This window comes from Yamadazyma tenuis, chromosome 1, assembly GCF_029203305.1.
Source record: "Yamadazyma tenuis chromosome 1, complete sequence".
NCBI lineage: Eukaryota > Fungi > Ascomycota > Pichiomycetes > Serinales > Debaryomycetaceae > Yamadazyma > Yamadazyma tenuis.
The window spans coordinates 446,267-465,254 of record NC_089461.1 but is presented as its reverse complement, the minus strand read 5'-3'; the positions used below and the strand labels follow the sequence as shown (position 1 = coordinate 465,254).

General features: G+C 40.8%; 9 protein-coding genes across 9 annotated transcripts; 5 read left to right on the top strand and 4 right to left on the bottom strand. All coding sequences in view use genetic code 12, as the record gives it.

Moving 5' to 3' along the window:
* Positions 1 to 1,078: 1,078 nt before the first annotated feature.
* On the bottom strand, positions 1,079 to 1,752 carry PSN45_000232 (phosphatidylglycerophosphatase; the record flags this gene model as incomplete). Its single annotated transcript, XM_006688668.1, has 2 exons — positions 1,079 to 1,486; positions 1,543 to 1,752. 2 exons carry the CDS (start codon positions 1,750 to 1,752, stop codon positions 1,079 to 1,081), a joined length of 618 nt encoding a protein of 205 aa, XP_006688731.1.
* A 108-nt stretch (positions 1,753 to 1,860) lies between these two features.
* Positions 1,861 to 4,297, top strand: PSN45_000231 (ubiquitin protein ligase; the record flags this gene model as incomplete). The annotated part of the gene is made up of 2 exons (XM_006687660.2): positions 1,861 to 3,454; positions 3,798 to 4,297. The coding sequence occupies 2 exons, from the start codon at positions 1,861 to 1,863 to the stop codon at positions 4,295 to 4,297; spliced, it is 2,094 nt and encodes a 697-aa protein (XP_006687723.2).
* Positions 4,298 to 4,406: 109 nt separating this feature from the next.
* PSN45_000230 (uncharacterized protein) lies at positions 4,407 to 5,306 on the top strand (the record flags this gene model as incomplete). The annotated part of the gene is made up of 1 exon (XM_006688666.1): positions 4,407 to 5,306. The coding sequence occupies one exon, from the start codon at positions 4,407 to 4,409 to the stop codon at positions 5,304 to 5,306; it is 900 nt and encodes a 299-aa protein (XP_006688729.1).
* Positions 5,307 to 5,347: 41 nt separating this feature from the next.
* On the bottom strand, positions 5,348 to 7,330 carry MRE11 (meiotic recombination; the record flags this gene model as incomplete). The annotated part of the gene is made up of 1 exon (XM_006687659.2): positions 5,348 to 7,330. One exon carries the CDS (start codon positions 7,328 to 7,330, stop codon positions 5,348 to 5,350), a length of 1,983 nt encoding a protein of 660 aa, XP_006687722.2.
* Positions 7,331 to 7,402: 72 nt separating this feature from the next.
* On the top strand, positions 7,403 to 12,310 carry GCN2 (eukaryotic translation initiation factor 2-alpha kinase; the record flags this gene model as incomplete). The annotated part of the gene is made up of 1 exon (XM_006687658.1): positions 7,403 to 12,310. One exon carries the CDS (start codon positions 7,403 to 7,405, stop codon positions 12,308 to 12,310), a length of 4,908 nt encoding a protein of 1,635 aa, XP_006687721.1.
* Positions 12,311 to 12,343: 33 nt separating this feature from the next.
* PSN45_000227 (ethanolamine kinase) lies at positions 12,344 to 13,867 on the bottom strand (the record flags this gene model as incomplete). The annotated part of the gene is made up of 1 exon (XM_006687657.2): positions 12,344 to 13,867. One exon carries the CDS (start codon positions 13,865 to 13,867, stop codon positions 12,344 to 12,346), a length of 1,524 nt encoding a protein of 507 aa, XP_006687720.1.
* Positions 13,868 to 14,070: 203 nt separating this feature from the next.
* Positions 14,071 to 15,009, bottom strand: DPP1 (Diacylglycerol pyrophosphate phosphatase 1; the record flags this gene model as incomplete). The annotated part of the gene is made up of 1 exon (XM_006687655.2): positions 14,071 to 15,009. One exon carries the CDS (start codon positions 15,007 to 15,009, stop codon positions 14,071 to 14,073), a length of 939 nt encoding a protein of 312 aa, XP_006687718.1.
* Positions 15,010 to 15,072: 63 nt separating this feature from the next.
* MVP1 (Sorting nexin mvp1) lies at positions 15,073 to 17,120 on the top strand (the record flags this gene model as incomplete). The annotated part of the gene is made up of 3 exons (XM_066157421.1): positions 15,073 to 15,962; positions 16,015 to 16,085; positions 16,144 to 17,120. The coding sequence occupies 3 exons, from the start codon at positions 15,073 to 15,075 to the stop codon at positions 17,118 to 17,120; spliced, it is 1,938 nt and encodes a 645-aa protein (XP_066013518.1).
* Positions 17,121 to 17,860: 740 nt separating this feature from the next.
* PSN45_000224 (uncharacterized protein) lies at positions 17,861 to 18,913 on the top strand (the record flags this gene model as incomplete). The annotated part of the gene is made up of 1 exon (XM_006687653.2): positions 17,861 to 18,913. The coding sequence occupies one exon, from the start codon at positions 17,861 to 17,863 to the stop codon at positions 18,911 to 18,913; it is 1,053 nt and encodes a 350-aa protein (XP_006687716.1).
* Positions 18,914 to 18,988: the final 75 nt, after the last annotated feature.

The following is an 18,988-nucleotide window of genomic DNA, read 5'->3' as shown; positions in this document are numbered from 1 at the left end:
AAATTTTTGTATATTTAAGCTTATAGCTAATGTAAATATTATTGATTAGGCACGGTATAGTTTTATCTCTGTTTGAAAAAACTGCTGACAGACTTCTTCAACTGTTTCAAAACATCCCTTGTCATCAGTTTGACGACTGATACCGTTCATGAGGTAGAATAATGCCCGGTGAGACATGAAGGCAGTGACACTTACCAAAAGAAAGCTTAAACAATGGTTAAACATAATGAAGCAAGTAACAAACTGCATATACACCGTTACATCAACCTTTTTCGTCAAGGAAGTTACTGAATCGGATTCCATCATGAACATGGACTCTATGTTCAAGACAATAACGGTAGCTCCTATCCACTCCATCATAGAAATACCCTGGCAAGCAGCTGACCCAATCGAGTACCAGAACGAGGTATACGTAGGAATTCTGCCTCCTATAGGAAACATCGCACAACAAATTGAAAACTGGTGGTGTTAATAAGCATCTAGTGAACTTGGGACACAAGGAGATAAAACATACACTAATTAAATCAAAAGCGGAAAAAGCCAGCACTATCATTGGTCTATTGGTGACAAATTCAAATGGACGGTAAAAGTACACACCAGCGTATTGAATCAAGAGGGTAACCAAGTACAGTGCTGTAAGGAATTGGGCCAACTTGACGTTGATAACAGCATCAGCCCGTAATACTGGGGGGGATTGCAAGACCTCCATAGCCTCTATATCCCCTGTGGGTGAGCTGCTTTCGAAAAGTACGTTAGTGGGTATGTTCGACATCAGGGTGTGTTTGTGACAACGGTAGCAGACGGCTGCAAAAATTGCGATTCTCCCAAAGGAATATTGAGTATGATAGTTAACAAATTGCAAATAAAGAAAAGTGCCTTTTGGTTTTATCTGGGATTAATGTAGTTTCTCCCACAAGTCTCAAGCTGAACACACGTATGGGTGTGGCTCATAGATACCACAGACAATATAGTTTTCTTCTGCTTTGAAAAGACCTTAAATTGGGTAAGTAGAGATTTGAGAATAATCGGATTAAAATTGATGGATAAATATCAGTGGCCATAACTATGAACGTCCTCCTTACTCAGTAGGAGTAGGAGGTACAAATGGGTTGTCCGATCTCTGAGTAACAAGTTTATTGAACAAGCCTCGTTCGAGTCTTGGGAATAGCTTTTGAGATTCTTCAACTCCTTCACTTATCCATAAACCCCATGCCCCCATCATATTGGCCATAAGCATATCTGTAAATAGTCTATCCCCTACAACGATGATTTCGCTGGGTTTAGTGATACCTTGGGTTTTAAAATATTCCAAGATTTCATTAAAACAACCTGGCTTCTTAGTTGGATGTCTAAGAACCGTCACACCGGTGTTGACCTCTAATGTTGCGGCTTGTTGGTGATCTATATCATCGTTTGTGCCAGCTGAGTTGCTAACTATCAAAATGTGTTCTTTAGGATAGGTTTTCTGAAGTTTTTTCCAAGTATCCTAGATGATTGTTAATACCATGGTGACATATAAAGTGGATGAATCAAAATACGTACTTCATAATCTTTCCACACCTTGTCATCGTGATCCTTTGCAAAGCAGTTGTCCTTGTCGAGAACAATGCCTTTTATAACTGCATTCTCATGGTTTGGAATTTGGAAAGGAATTGGGATCTTGTCAAATGACGTTACCGACAAGTGAGGGAGGCAGAGTGAAGGATTGGCAGCCAATCTCGACACGTTGAGTGTAGCACTAACATTAAACATATTGCTGATAATCAAATTTGTTCTCTGATAGAGAAGCGCGCTCGTTCGTTAGAAGCGAGTGTGCAATAAATTTTCATTTCCAAAGTCCAAAGTACACAAATTTGCATAATGGCAGATATACCTGTGAAGTCTCGAGTGGGCCAAAGATCGAGCAAACGCACAACAAACGGGGCAAAAAACAAGGGTTTTAAGGGTCAAGGAGATAAGTCCACTAGTGGGGACGAATTTGATGACTCTTCTCACCAATGTGTAATATGTGCTGAGACTCTTGAGTATGTCGCCTATACTCCGTGTCAACATAAAACCTGCCATAGGTGCTGCTTGAGACAAAGAGTGTTGTACGAAAAACAGAACTGTTTGGTTTGCAGAACTGCTAACGATGTTGTTGTAATATCTGAGCAATTAGATGGTGATTTCAACGATTTTCCACAAACAAAACTACAGATCCATGATGAGAAATGCAAGGTGTCCTACACATCAGAAGCCGTCAGAAATGCTTGTACTGAGCTATTAGAATACAAGTGTTCGGTAAAAGGCTGCGGTCTTATATTCGACAACTTTAAAGATCTTCAAGATCATACAAAACTGGAACACAATAAGTTTTTTTGCTTGATCTGTTACAACAACAAAAAAGCATTCATCAGTGAACTACCCTTGTATCACTCCAAGGCGTTAAATAATCATCAACAAGTTGGAGACCAGAAGGGGTTCAAAGGACACCCAGCTTGTCAATATTGTTTTAAGAAAAGGTTTTACTCTGAAGATGAGTTGAATGTTCATGTTAGAGACAGTCATGAGAGATGTCATATTTGTGATCAAGACAATCCCAACACTGCCACTTACTACAAGAACTACAATGATGTATATGATCACTTCAAATCCAACCATTATGTGTGCAGCATACAATCATGTTTGGATAAAAAGTTTGTGGTGTTTAGAGAAGACTTAGACTTAACAGCACATATGTTGAAAGAACATGGTGCCATTACTGGTGCAAATGATAGGATTGTCATCGGTGCTGGGAGAGCATACCAATCACAGCTCTCTACCTATCCAAGAAACCCAGCAAGATCTAATGGTGAAACAGATAATTCGGACCCTCAAGATGTGAAGAAGATGAGGCTAGAAGAGAGAGCCAAGCATTACTTGGAATACCAAAACCAAAAAATCCAACAGTTCTTAGCCATAAATAAAACTTTCAAGTCTGGAACCATTGATGCAGATGAAGTGGCGAAGAGTTACAAGGAGTTGTTTGCTACACAAAGCCCTGAAGAAATCGGAATTCTTTTATCAGAATTTGCCGAGTTATTCCCTGAATCCAGTAGTAAATTCGCGTCTTTGAAGAAAGAGGTGGAAACTATTGTAAAGAATTCCAACCAATATGATTTTCCAATCCTTGGTGGTAGCCTTCAAGGTTCAGCTGTGAACCTTCATAACTGGGGCGGCTCACCTTCAGGTAGTAGAAACTCGTCAACCGACAAGTTTCCTGTTCTTTCCAAGGCCAAACCGAAGAACCAGGCACCAAGTATTCTGGCTGCAAAACAACCAATACGATATACTACTGTCGTACATCAACAGCCTACTTTACCAAAGTCGGTGAACATCCACTCCTTCAATAACGATACCAGTTATAGACCCTCGTATCTCGACCTGTCATCTTCAGCATCAAATTCTGCCCCTAAAGCTCCTTCTGCTTCTAACGGTGTATCATTACTGAGTTCCAAGTTCCCAGCCCTTGAAAAAAAGACTACTAAAAGAGTGTTTCCAAGAGTGAACGCAGTCCAAGTCACTCCTGCACTGCTGTGGGGAACGCCAGTGTTACAAAAAGTACCAGTGGAAGAAGATAATTGGGGAATACCCATAATAGACAAAAGAAAACAGAAACAAAAGAAGAAAACAAATACCTAATTGTTTATAGCATTTAATAAATACAAAAATGGTTATCATCGCACAGAAAAATTGTGAGTCTGTAATTTTATATTACAAACACACAAGTCACTTCATCATAATGAAAAGGGCTTTATTTATACCAAGAGCCACCACAGGTAGTCTTAAAGCACGTATGATGTTCCAGAGTGCCAGAGTGCTTGTCTATAAAACTAGAATTCTTGGGGGTCACCTGGTGACCTCTCAGTTGGTTCCAGCAAGATTCCAAAGCACAAACAATAAAACTGCTTCTTTAAAGGTGGACGATCCTCAGCTTATGATAGCCTTTACATGCAAGAAATGCGACACTAGGTCTTCACACACATTCTCCAAACAAGCATACACCAAGGGCACAGTGGCAATCCAGTGTCCAGGCTGCAAAAACCGTCATTTGATAGCGGATAACCTCAAGATCTTCAAGGACGACAAATTCAGTTTGGAAGAAGTTTTAAAGGCCAAGGGCGAGTCTGTTTCCACCAGCACTGAAGATTTGGTTTTCAATGACATTCCTGAAAGCTTGAGGGAAAAGATTGGTCACCATGCTAGAGATGCTCCAGAGGATTACCAAAAGAAACTCGAACCAGAAAATACGGCTCTTCCCAAAGGGAATGATAAATGAATCTAGCACATCCTGTAAATATCGGCATATGTAGACCCTAAGTTAATGTGAATATTTGGATCTTGTGTAGTGAAATTTTTCGCAATCAGTTTTTTCCCAACCACTCAAGATGTTTCTTCGAAGATCATTGACGTTCAGGCAAATTATATGGACCAAGCAGTGTCAACCTCACACATTCTACCGGTTGAACTCTACAAAGGCAGAGCTCTTACAGAAGTACAAAGATAAATTGGAGGCTAAGGCCAAGATCTTGGGATACCAAAGTGTTGAAGACTTGAACGAGTCGCTCAAAGATGATATTGAAGCCAGAAAAAAGCAGTTGAATGCCATTGATCCTCTCAAGGATTTGGAGGGCTTCGAAGCAGAGCAAGCATCAAAGATGAAGAAGAACATTCTCGATCACCAAATCAAAATCAGGGACCCAATCAAAAGAGATGCCCCAATTGCGCCATATAAAACCTTGGACTCGTTTGTCGACAGTGCAAAGTTGAAAGATCTCAATAAGCAAGAGATTGAGTACATTTGGAGAGCGCGGTTTCAGAAAGATGACAGGTCGATGGTGGCTATCTTGGGTGCTACTCAATTTTCTAACATGTACGCTTTGGGGTTCAAAAACAGAACATTCATCTTACCTTTGGCTAAAGAGAGCGGAGGCTATGAAATGCATTTTGTACAATGGTCTTTCGTAGGACCAGAAACAACACATTGTATGCTCACAACATTGGCTGAGTATAAACTCCATAATGAGTACGCCAAACCTCATCTGACAATTATGTTTCACCAGGAATTGGCACATGAAAAGGATGTTGTTCTCATGAACTGTCACGTTGAAAAAGAGTCCAATGTGTCTTTAGCAGATGCCCAATTTCTTATATTGAATATCCAACGTTTCTATGGGGCTATGAAAAGTATTTCTAAGGCCAAATTAGAACTCTTGGAAGCGTTCAATCGAGGTGAAGAGATGTTCGATATGGAGAAGTTGATTGAAGAAGCTACTTCTTTCGAATAGCTTTACCCTGTAAATATTATATTAACAATCATAAAATCACATTATTGTTTTCCTATACGCATAAGAGAATCAAGAAGACTAGATCCACCTGGAGAGTCAGAAGCTAATTTCGACTTATTACCCAACCTTTTGGTGGATGGTGCTGCTTTGACAGGTGCTCTTTTTTGCTGTGCATTCCTTGGTGGTTTGGCTAGAACTGCTTCATCCTCCAGAGAGAATATTTCCTCTTTGTCGCTTTCGATATCGCTTGCTCCCGACTCTTGCATGTAGGCATCCTCACTGTCATCATCACTGCTGACAACAATTTCAGTACTAACAGCTTTTTTGGCAGTCGCTCTGCGAGGTCTTGTAGTAGGTTTTGCTTTAGGTGATGGTGAGATTGCACTCTGTTTTGGCTGCAAAATATCTTCATCAGAGCTAAACTCATGGTTGCCAGTGGTTAGAACCTTTTGTTTTTGCTCGACTCTCAACTTGGAAAGGAGACTCTTAAAGGCAGCCCTAGGATCTACTTCATCGTCAAAGTAACGGTCTTGTGCCACATCCAAGTCGAGAAGAATTTTTGTCTCACGCTTGATTTCTTTCTTGATATATTCATTAATAGCATTCTTGTCATCCTTGTCGATAAACTCTTTTACTGCATTATTGATTCCCTGTCCGGGGAGAAGATGTAATGTGGATTCCTCAACAAAATTGCTTATCAAAGAGTTAATTGTTAGTGTGCTTGATTTGTTGAACGTGATATCCGCTTTAGGTCCGTCTGTATTCTTTACTCTTGCAGACGTGTTCTTCTGATGAATGGTGAAGATATCATCCACGTTGGCGACCTTACCGACAAACCTGCGTGAGAGTCTTTGGAGGTTTTCCACTTGAAATCCCCCTGTGACATCGACCTTCAACCGTATCAATGGCAAAGGTGCATCTTTCTTGAACTGTTCAGCTTCCTCAGTATCCATAGACAGATTTGTGTTGGTTTGAACATACTTTTCAAGAGCCTTTTCAATCAATTCTTCAACTTTGTGGCATAAAAAGTTGGTGACATCGTTGGTTAAGACTGGGCTAGGATCAAACCCTTCTTCAGCCAAGGATATTGCTTCGATTAAAAATGGACGGGCTGTTTTCAAAGGAATGGCTTCAAGATTGAATTTTTTGCCCTTGACGTTTAATATGAAAACATGTTTAGGGTTGGATTCTCCATCAATTAACGAGGTGACGATTGAAGAGCCCGGGAGAAGTGTATGGAAGTTCTTGATGGGATTAAGTTGTGGCTCTGGAAGACACTCGTGTTCATGGCCCCAATATATGAAGTCAATGAAATCAGGTAGTACCAGTTCGGGTAAATATGATTTCTGTGAGGTATATGGGTGGTGATTTTGGTGGACACAGAGTAAGTTGAACCATTCTTCCGTGTACATGTTGGGCCTCAAGAATTTGACGTTCCCCTCTCTAAACAACCTGAACAAGCGTTCGTCTTTTACATGGCTCATTCCATATAATGCAAACTTGGTGGTGCCCTTTTGTAGTAGTATGGGTGCAACGTTAATTTCACTAGCCAGTGTCACTTTACCAAAGTTGTTCACTAAACCCGACACAGCGAGAACATCCATTGGCAGCAAAAGGCTCGAGCCAGTAGCATCATCGTGGTTCCCGCTAATGGCAAATACAGGTATCGATACGTTGATATTAGGGTCTTCGTAGTTGACCGGAAACAAGTCTCCAGACAAAGAATTGAAATCGCTCAAAAGCTCTAACTCACAAGGCCTGTCACCTAAACAATGGGAACGCAAGGATTCCATCACTCTGTACATAGACTTTTTGGATGGCTTATTCACATCGAACAAATCTCCTCCATGCACAATCATATCCACATCTTGCTCCTTTGCAGTCACGACAATCTCATTGAATGTCTTCCACGAGTCGTCCGTTCGAATCGGATCGTTCTCCTTGTATCCCACATGATTATCCGTGGTCAAGAGAATACGGATTGTATCCTCCCCTGGTTCAATGGATCTGTCTATCTGGTCCATCTATCAGCTATGAATGGTATTTGCAAAACGCGACTGCGATGGGAAAAAATCCGAGACGACTTACTGTCAGTGATGGCACTTACACTGGACTTAGAGCAGCGCCAGCAAGATGAAGTCGATAGCATAGCGTCTATCTACGGGGATATTTTCCGGAATTTAACCGGGAAGGAATTGGTGTGGAATCGCAAACCCAGTCCTCATTTTCAAGTAGACTTAATATCGAACGAAGACCCTGATCATCCTGAATTATCACTCACATTGGACATAGAATTCACCAAGACGTATCCCACGTCGTCCCCCATTGTGAAAATAATACATGCTAAGAACATACTTGGTTCGAAAGTGGAGCAACTCAACTTATTAATACATCAATTGTTGCAAGAGTACCCAGAGCAGGAAATCTGTTATATTCTTATCAGTGAGGTTAAAGACGCTTTAGATGAGTGTCAAAGGAACACCCAAAAGGTGTTATCTTTGGAAGAAGAACGAGAGCAAAGACTAAAACAGAAACAAGAGAAGCTTCTCGAGTATGAAGAAGCTCAAGAAAGAGAACTACGATTGGAGCAGGCCAAACAGTCCGCTGAGCTCAATGCTCAAATCCAGAAGATCCAGGGTGAATACAGATCTGTGTCTCGGGACAATCTTGAAATAGTTGAAGAGGAAATGGGATCGGACTTGCCGGCCAATATCTCCGATTATACTGTCTTTGATAACGATCTTACTGGCACAGTTGAGTCGATCAGATTAAAATTTCTGTTCAAGGCCGTTAAAACCAAATCTCAATACAAGGGGAGAGACCTATTTTCCTCAATTGCATCACAGCATATTGTCACTCCTCACTTGAATGCTAGTACTAGAGAAAAAGTGACAAGTAAAGGCATAAAGATCGAGTACGTGCTTTCGGAGGTTGAGTTGAGAGGTCCGTTTTGGCTTAAAGAGGAAGGAAAACGAGAAATTCAAAACTTAGAAGGAGAATTGGACTCGTTGACTGGTAAAATACACCCGAATATTCTAACATTAGTGGGATACCAGATCAAGAAAATGAGCAACCAAGGATGGAAAATTCACTTGTTGGTCGAACATCCGATATCCTCGATATCTCTCGATGAGGTACTTGAAAGACAATCTAACATTGATTTTGCTGTGTCCAGGGCATGGTTGATTCAGCTTTTACCAGCATTAGAAACTTTGCACAACACGGGCCATACTTTCAAATTCATTAACCCGTTATCGGTTCTTCTATGTGATCTGGATGGGTCTAACTCCGACACCAGGGATCCCCAGCAGGTTCGGCTTGTCTACCCATCGTACGGCTATACTCTTATGAGTATGGTTAACCGCAACCCTAAGCCCCCTTTTCAAGCTGACTACTCATTCTTAACTTTAGATATGCCAACTGAATGGCTAGCTCCAGAACTACAGAAGCAGTCCAAAGGTTACCAAAGGAAAACTGATGTGTGGGACTTGGGCATTTTGTTCATGAAAATCATGATAGGAAGTAAAACTATTGAAGAATTGTACCACGGTCCCCAAGAGTTCATTCAGGCTGTGAATAATAGCGAAATTCAAGATGATAGAGAGTATGCTGATGATGTTTACGAGATGCTCAGCAAGATGATCCAAGCAAAGTTGTCTAAGAGACCAAGTATTTTGGAAGTGAATGCTGTTAAGTTCTTAAGAGATGGTCCGGTTTTGCAGATCGATATCAGGTTCAAAAATGGCCGGTTCATTGTGGATGGAAAGGGCACATATGTACCCTATGGTGATATAGAAGATGATCTGAAGAATACGCCAACTACACACGATCTTGAGAATGAAACTTTACAGAAAGGTCCAATAGGTCGATACGAAAGAGATTTTGAAGAAATTGGTCGGCTTGGAAAGGGTGGGTTTGGCGAAGTAGTAAAGGTGCGTAATAGAATGGAAGGAACTTTCTATGCCATCAAGAAGATCAAGCACAAGACTCATAAATTAGATTCTTTGTTAAGTGAAGTGCTCTCTTTAGCAAGATTGAACCATCAGTACATCGTTAGATACTATGGTACTTGGGTGGAAGAACTACAAGAAAATGATAATGTTGAGTCGGATACCCACCATAGTGACCTCGATGTTTCGGATGGAGATTTTGAAGATAACATCATTAAGAGTTCTACTTCATTCCTTGGAACTACTGACAACTCCTTCCAAGTAGACTTTATTCTGAACTCATTTGATCCCCAAATCACATTTGGGACCCTCGATACGGATGACGACGATGATGATGTCAATTTCGAATTCGGCTCCAGATCGGATTTAGAAGAAGAAGAAGAAGTTTCGACGCCCAATAATATTCAAACCCATAAACGCAGACAGTCGTACGTTAAATTGACTTCGATGTCAATGCTTTACATCCAAATGGAGTTCTGCGAGAACAACACTCTACTCAATTTGATTGAACAGGGTCTTCCAAACAACTCTTCAGAATATTGGAGATTGTTCAGACAGCTCCTTGAAGCTGTTTCGTATATCCATCGAGAAGGATTCATTCACCGAGATTTGAAACCAATGAACATTTTTATTGACAAAGCGAACAATATTAAGGTTGGTGATTTTGGATTAGCCAAAAATTCCCAGTTTTCTTCAGTGTTACTGACTAACAATCAAGTTACTTCCTCTGGTGATAGAGACTTATCTACAGTTGTTGGAACTCTCTTCTATAATGCAAAAGAGGTTGCAACAGGTTATTACAATGAAAAGGTAGATATGTATTCCTTAGGAATCATCTTTTTTGAAATGTGCTATAACCTTGGAACTGGGATGGAGAGAGCCAGAAAGATTAATAATTTAAGATTGGTAACGATTGAATTCCCAAAAGATTTTCCCGATTCCAAATACAGATTAGAGAAGAAGATCATCAGAACCTTGCTAGACCATGAACCGAAAAAGAGACCAGGTGCCTCCGAATTACTTCAGAGTGGGTGGATGCCAGTGGAACATCAAGATCAAGTTATCAAGGAAGCGTTGAAATCTTTAGCTGATCCTGCTTCCCCATGGCAACAGCAAGTTAGACAAACACTCTTTGACCAACCATATCTGCATGCTAGAGACTTGATGTTCGATGATCCACATCAAAGAAAACTGAAGCAACAAATTGAATATACTATGGGTGATTACCTTCTATTTTATAATATGATAGAAGTCATTACGGCAATCTTCAAAAAGCATGGTGCTATTGAGGAGTTCAATTCGGATTTGTTGATTCCCAAATCCCCAACATACTCAAGAGAAGCAGTCTTTGAAGTTCTAGACAGAAGTGGTGGGGTGTTGCATTTACCATACGATTTGCTTTTGCCGTTTGCCAGATTTTTGAGCAGAAATACAATCACTGTTCCTAAGCTTTTCAGGCATAACTTTGTGTTTCGACAAAACTTAAGAGGCATTGGAGCCCCTGAAAAGTTTAGTGTTTTGAGTTTTGATATCGTGAGCAATGACATTATCAATTGCCATATGAATGATGCAGAATGTCTCAAATTGATGGATGAAATAATATGTTCATTTCAGTGCTTTAATATCAAGGGCTCAAATTGTGCTATTTTTGTAAACCATTATGACATATTGGATGCCGTTTTATCCTTTGCATTTGGAAATATAGGCATTGATGACAAAACAAAACTTGGAATTATGGAGAGTCTCTCTCAGTTAGGAGTTGATAGAGGACCAGAAGAAATTAAAAAGTATTTGAGAGACGAGTTCAAGGTACCTCAAACTGTGACGAACGATTTGATTGATACTTTCAACTTCACCATCGATATCGAAAAGGCTGGCAACAAGCTTCAGAAGTTATTGAAAGACTCGCCATTGATGTTGAGAGTTGAACGTAGTATCAAATACTTGATGAATGTCACCAATCTAGCAAAGAATTTGAGAATCACTACAAAGATATACTTTAACCCGTTATGCAATTATAATTGTAAGTACTACACAGGTGGGATTATGTTTCAATCGTTGTTCAAAGTTGACAAGGTCAGGACGTATACAAGAATTGCTACAGGTGGCCGGTATGATAATCTCATTAAAGATTTATCAAACACAGGACTTTCTAAACGAACAAGAAACCTTGGAGTTGGTTTCCTGTTGTCGAGTACTTACTTGTTTTTGCTTTTAAAGAACTTTGAAAAGAAAATAACTGTGGACAAGAATAAAAAGTGGAAGAAAGGGAGATGTGATGTTCTTGTGACTAGCTTAAACAGAGACCTTCTTGGTGATTGCGGACTTGAAGTTGTGGGAGACTTCTGGAATAGTGGGGTGAGTGCCGACATCTACTTGGCTTCTTCACAGGAAGATTACCTAGATAAAGCCGATTTTGAGGGTATACCTTGGGTTGTGATCATCCGTCAGTCAACTACAGCAAACAAGAAATCCAAGAAATCCAATGCCAATTATAAGTCTTTAAGAATCCGAGATATGGAAAGAAACAAGGACACCGATATCGATGTTGAAGGTGCTGTAAAGTACCTTAAAGAAGCCATTGACAGTAGGAGACAAGAGGAAACTGATGGAGAATCCCCAAATGAAGATGTTGCACCCAACGATTCCAATGAGTTCATATTGGGTGATAGCCCGTTGTTTTCGGTAGAAATCAACCAAAAGCCAGTGGTTGTCAGTAATGAGGCTCCACGTGGAAGGAAGAATAAGACAAACAAATGGGAGCAAGAAAACGACTCCATTATCGCATCTGCCAACTTCATGAAAACATTAGCCAATGCAGTTGTAATCAGCATCGATGTCTCAGACGATACATTGGATGTTATTCAAAGTACATCCATGAGCCTGCAAGACTTGTGGATTCGTAAGATGTATGCTTCAGGAAGCAACATCACCAGGACTTTCGCAGTGAACATTTATAATACTTTGATGAAAGAAAAGATGAAAGGATCTCGATGGGTGTTATTACATTCAGGTAAAACAAATAATACGGTGGTAGTAGATCTTAACAGATAATTAAGTGATGTATTAAATAGTAATAAATGACGACTAATTAACTAAAAAGCTTTGTTTCCAATCCCAGTACTCCTGTAATCTTAATTTGGAATAATCAGCATAACTGAAATCAATGTTGGACAATTCACTCTGAATAGCAGCCCAAATTCCCCAGTAAAATCCAGGGAAGCCATAATAACAGTAGATTTCGTCGATCAAACCTTGGACGAGTTCTGGCAGAGCATCATCATCATTAAGGTAAGCTTTAACCCACCTTACTAAGGTCTTATTACTCCTCGAAGGCTCTGGAATGGCAGAACGATCACAATTGAATCCTTGCCATTCAGCCAAGTGATTGGCAATGTCAAAAGCTCTGGGGGCCGGAAGCATGTACTCATAGTCAATAAATTGTATTGGGTTTTCGCTCAAAGGAGGTAATTCGGTGAGTGGTGTTGAAATCAACTCTTCGTTGGGTATAATAATGTTTCCAGATAATAGATCACAGTGTGCAGAAACCACCGGAGAATTGGACCTCAGTTCCAAAGTGCTCTTGAGCCATTTGAACTCGGTCATGATGGTTTCTCTTAAGTTGTCTTCAGTCACTTCTGAGGATGAATTTTCACGGAAAGATTCAATTAATGGAGGTATAATGGGAACAATATTAATCCAGTCCTCTATGAGTTCCCAAACGTTGGATATGTATCTTTTCTTGATCCTCCGTTCCTTTTCTTTTCTTAAATGCAAGTCTTTTGGCCGAGGCTGATCAAACAGCCTTCGCTTGGAAGACCTTGTATATTCCCGGAGTTTTTCAACCCCTTGGTGAACTTTTGAAATTTCCACCTTGGAATGCCAATTTCCCAACTGTTGGGCAATCAAAGGGTATAAGTTTTCGTGTTTCAATTCCAGTGGTTCTAAAGAACGACCTTCAAGAAACCCATAAATGAGTCCATTTTTGAACCGAGCATGGACTGTGGGTGCCAAATGGATTGAATGCAATACCAATTGCAGGATGAATTCTCTGTGTCTATCGATAATAAAGTTGGTTCCAGGGCCATATGCTCTCATCAACACAATCTCATTGTTGGGGGTATAAGTGCATTGTAGTAACATATTGGTGATACCACCCGTGAGCCTTTGGACAGTGATTTTCTCACTGTGGACCCAGGTCTTAGAGAATATCTTGCAAAGAAACTCTCGGATTTGTGCGTAATTGTCGCTTATGTTGTCTGTCAATTCGATAGAGTAGTCGGGAAAATATAAGGCATGGGCCAAGTAGTTATCTATCACACCAGATATGTATTCCGACTCATCATTGGTATCGTTTGAATCAGATTCGATATCTGAAAGGGAGGGGTTATTCAAGTTGTACAACAAGTTTTTGTGCTTGATCTTCAAATGAATATCATTCTCTTCCACCGGCGTTAACTGTTTGGTGTTTACCACTGAGTTGTGGTGGTCGATTTGAATTGTGGGCTGAGGTGAACCATCAAGGTGTTTGGAAAAGCCGTTGAAAGCATTGACCGGAATGCAGTGAACACTTCCAGCTGACACAAAGCAGTACACAGACGGTGTAGACATGAAGTGAGCGAATATGTGTGTATTTCGCTGACAGGTGGATCCGATTTAACTGTGGAATAAATGAGGCTCGAAGACTAACTTTTCTGGTGACTTTGTCAACGTTCGCATATGAATATATTGTCGTGTGGAAACTGCGAATAGCGATAGTAAGATAGTTTCAAGTGAAACGAATAAATAAGCTACATAATACTTTCATATGCTTTCTATACATCTTCTTGGGTGGTATCAAGAGTGTGATACTCGACAGACTCATCCTCATCATGAATTTTGCTTCCAGAGTGTTCATTGCTAATTATAAGCGGTTCAAACGCTTTTGTAGATGTTAATGATGGAAAGTACCTGAAATACGACCAGTACCCAATTCCTAAACCAAGTATGGAGCCAATGATCACATCAATAAAGTGGTGCCTATAATCTTCGGTTCTGCTCAAGGCAATCAAGGAAGCACCAAAACTAGGTGCGAATGCCACTATACTTCTCCATGCTCCCAGCTGATAATGTTTGACAATAAGTTGACCAGCAAGCCAGAACGAAAGATATCCAAGGCCTGAAAAACTTATACTGGAATGTCCAGAAGGCGTAGTTCTAAACCCATCCATCAATCGGTCTGTATTATCGGTTGTACAAACATCTTTGGCGAACACCATGACACCAGTAGGGGTATCAGCCCGAGGTATACAACGGGCCAAGAAGTCTGGCCTATGTCTTCCTATGAAGTTCTTGAGGATGTCTGTGGTGATACTCGCGGTGAACACGGCAATTAAAAGGCCCATCACCGAAATATACGTAACATATACCTTGTTAGCAGGTTTGGTGAAGATGAGACCGATGATAATAATCACCGTTAGTGGAATCCACACGGCGTAGAAAAAAAGCCCCGAGTTGGATACCCGCTCGTTTTCAGCAAACGGATGAGATATCGTCAAATCATCCACGAAAAATTGTCTTTGGAACGGTGGGATGTAATAGGTGAACATGAACAATACCAGCATAGAACCCAAAATAAACACATCAGCAAACCGCCAGCGGATAAGCGTCTTCATGCTTGGATTTCTATCCAAGCCTAGAGTCACACGATTGTACCTGTCATCCTTGTGGAAGTAGTTAATAATACTAAATAATGTACCCTTTACGGCCTCCATGGTTGTTGATTTCGAAATATCAAAAAAACCGCGCGCAGGAGAAATAAACGAATCTTTGTAACCATGAGCGGTAGTAATATATACGGATCAGAGGATCCGTGGGCCAATGGGTGGACCAACGATGAGACTCCCGACCATGGAAGTACTACCACCCCCTTCAACAGTGTGTACTTGACACCGTCCCAGATTTTAACCAATGGTGACGACTCAGAGGAAGAAAGTGACGGGACAAACGACTTCAAGTTTGACGAAGCAAAGATCCCTGCGTCCTACAAGCAATTATACACCGAGCTAAAGGACCAGTTGGTTTCGGGAAATGACTTTGAACGGTTGATCTTAGATAAGTTGGTAGCCCACCACAACTTTTCTGGTTATCAGCGTACTCGTATTGTGAACACCATTTTTGATCAAAACTTAGCCAACTTCACCCATCCACTGAACTTCTTTCAGAGCTTGGGAATGGTCGCGTTAGAATTGGACCTTGCAGGTACCGGGGACTATGTGACGTTGCAGTTCAAAATCGCCGATTTACCGGACATTCCAAAAGACATCATGCACTTTCTCGTGGAAACAGACTCCTCCGAAGCAAAGACGTTTATCGACCCATTGACCAGCCAGTTAGCAGAGTCTGGTATTGATGACGACACTGCGTGGGGACCTGGTCAATTGAAAGAGCCCCTATTGGCGGAGACTGTGTCCCCGAATCAATCAACAAACACTCCGATCGAAGAACCGGCTGCATTTACCGAGCTTAAGAAGTATATAAACGACTACAGAGACATGTTCAGACCTTTGTATGACGGGAAACAGATAATATTCATCAAAGAAGTGCCTGAGAAAGAAGGGCTTATTTTCAAACACATCAATTATGCCATCACCCATCAGATTAATTTGGGAATGAATTCTCCTGCGGGCCTTAAAAAGGTTCTTAGAAGATACTCTGATTTTGTTTGGTACGTATATTCTTATTTGATTTTTGGCTTCTCCTCCTACTAACACATTCAGGCTCTTGGAATTCTTACTTAAAAAATATCCTTTTAGAGTGATTCCCGGGTTACCCCCGAAAAAGTTTAATGGTATGTAAAGATTTTGCACCTTTTTTGTTTTTGAACATTTACTAATACCTTTCAGTAGGAGCCTCCCCTGATTCCCAATTTTTACAGAGACGGCGTAGAGGCTTATACCGGTTCTTGAATCAAATTATCAAACATCCTGTATTAAGAAAAGACCCTGTGGTAATTACATTTTTGAGTGTTCCTACAGATTTAGTTTCCTGGAGAAAGCAAGCTCAAATAGATTACAGTTTGGAATTCAAAGGCATCAAGATTCTGCCTCATTTTATGAATAAGATCTGGCCTGCTATAGGTGAGGATTTCATGAAGAAATGGCATAAGACCGAACAGTCTCTCCCAAAGATCATTGAAGTATGGACCAAACTAGTGATTTTGATAGAAAGATATGAGAAGAGACAACAACAAATTGCATACGATAACAACAAGTTTGTGGAGATGTTAGGAAGGTTCCAGGACCTAAATAACGACTTGTATCCCCATTTAGAAGAAAAGGATTCGGCCATTTCTGCCAATAACCATGATGATTTCAGTGCCATTGACAACTCATTGAATACAGTATCCGAATTCTTCACTAATTCTAGTCAGGCCATCGTTGATGAAACATTTGCGATCAACACTTCTGTTCTTGAGAAGTTCAAGAACTTCCTTGACTACTTGTACTCGTTGGTTGAACTCTTCGAAAGACACAAACGACTCCTGACCAACACCATTTCTCAGTTGCAAAACAGAATCCGGGACGGCGAAGCTAAGTTCAACCGGCTAAGTGATGAGGATGCCGACATTAAAGGCAGCGATTTGGCCAAGATGAAACAAAGCATAATCAACGACAAACAAGAAATGTTCCAACAATTGAATAAAGACTGGCTTATAAAGGAACGGTGTTTACAAGAGTACTTGATGTTTCAGGAAACACAGTATCTCTTGTCAGAAATGTGGATTGACTGGAGCAGGGGTAGAACTAAGTTCCATGGGAAATTGTCGAGTTTGTATGACACCATGGATACAGTCATCCAGAATGACATGCCATTGAGTAGATAATCATATATTTACAAGTCGGGAATTAAATCACTACATATTTTTAGCCATTTTTGTAACACCTCGTGCGCCTCTAAGTCTTCTATATCTAAGTTAGAGTTGAAGTACCCCTTATTTAGCACTTTAGATATAATAAGTTCCTGTTTGCACTGTAGAAACAACTCAGTATCGTATGAGAGAACAGTAGCTAAAATCCTCCCAACCATTATTCCCAATTCTCCGCCTTTGGGATACCCGTCATCAAACCCTTGCTGTAGGCTCGACTCTTTGGCGTTGCTTAGCCCATCCAAATACCCCTGTTTGGTGTGAACCCTCTTTATTTCAGCCGTAGATGAAGAGTTCTTAGTAATTATATCGTCTTCTCCATCACTATCTCCCCAGACATCGTCCAGCGCATCCACCAGTTCATAAATTCCCTCTACATCATTTGGCACTTCATTCCGCTCACATACACTGTCTGACTGGCAACAGTCATCCTTATTGCAAGACATAGACAACAAGCTGGTGAGAGCCGAGTCAAGCGGCTGCGCGCGGATTGCTCGTTTCTGTAAACCAGCCAGGAAAATTTCTCGTACATTATAACCACTTCTTCCTTACAGGTCTGTCGTAGTCATACAATAATTCTACAAGAAGGTGCCGGCAACCTTGGTCCTACATTGTACAGCCCGACAAGAACACATACATACTTCCAGACTCCCATTCTACTGCATTAGACCCCGTTAATAGCTGTGGTGCTTGAGAAAATGACTGATAATATAATCACACAAGTGTCTCAGGACAACAACTTTGATAGCATTCCACAACCTTACGATGAAACTCTGGCAATCGATTACAATTCCAAGATCCACTTGAATATACGTGGCATCAGTTTTACTATAACAAGAGATGAATTAATGAATTTACCCGAAAGTATATTATTGTGCTTATTTCCTAACGGAGTTTTTTTGGATTCCCGGGGCCAGGTGATAACAAACTTGACAGAGGAAGATATTGTCTATGTCGGTTTCGATCCACAGTGTTTCCAGTATATTACAGATACATTTAACGATGCCCACCTTGAGTTGGATAGGCTTTCGTCTATATCTCCGCAATCTACCGGTATGAAGTATCTGAATGATGCGTTGCACGTATTAAACACCAAGCCAGCTATCATAGTGTTGAGAGAAGACCTTGACTACTACGTGGTGCCTCCGATTCCAGGCTTGAATGAAGAATCCATGAGATTTCTCAAGATCGAAGTCAGTAAGCATTTATTGAAAAGCACGTTTGTTTTTTCGGGTTTGGGATACGATGTTCACCTGCCTCAGTCTGAAGCCAGTTTGGGCCCAGCAGAAAAGCACTTGTTCGAGATGTTGTGTTCTTCTGGATTCGACCCCACCAGTTTATGGGGAAGCAGATCAATGGAACCCTCCAAATGTTTGTTACTTTCATTACTGTTGGTGAGATTGAAAAACCACCCGGACCCAACTCCTCCCGAGTCTCCCAATCTTGTTCCAGTGACTTCAAATGCTTCTACGACTTCTCGATCCAGATCCAGAATAGCCAGTTTGGCTAATAGTGCCTCCAGAGCTGCTTCAAGATCGTTGTCGAGAAAGCGAAACGATCACAGTAACAATAACAAATTACTTCTTTTCTGGAAGAAGCCTGCCAGAAAATGCTGGTGGTCTCATGAATCTGTTGACATTCCTATCACCGCACCCCACTTATTCCCTAATTATGGTGAAAAAAGCATGACTGTTAAGGTCCACATGAGAAGAGTATGGACCCTTGAATTGTCGGTGGTAGGTGTGCAGTGAGCTATACCACATTTTTGATTATTTGTTTCCGGCAGGCTGTCTACCTTGTATAATTAGCTACAAAAGATCATTTTT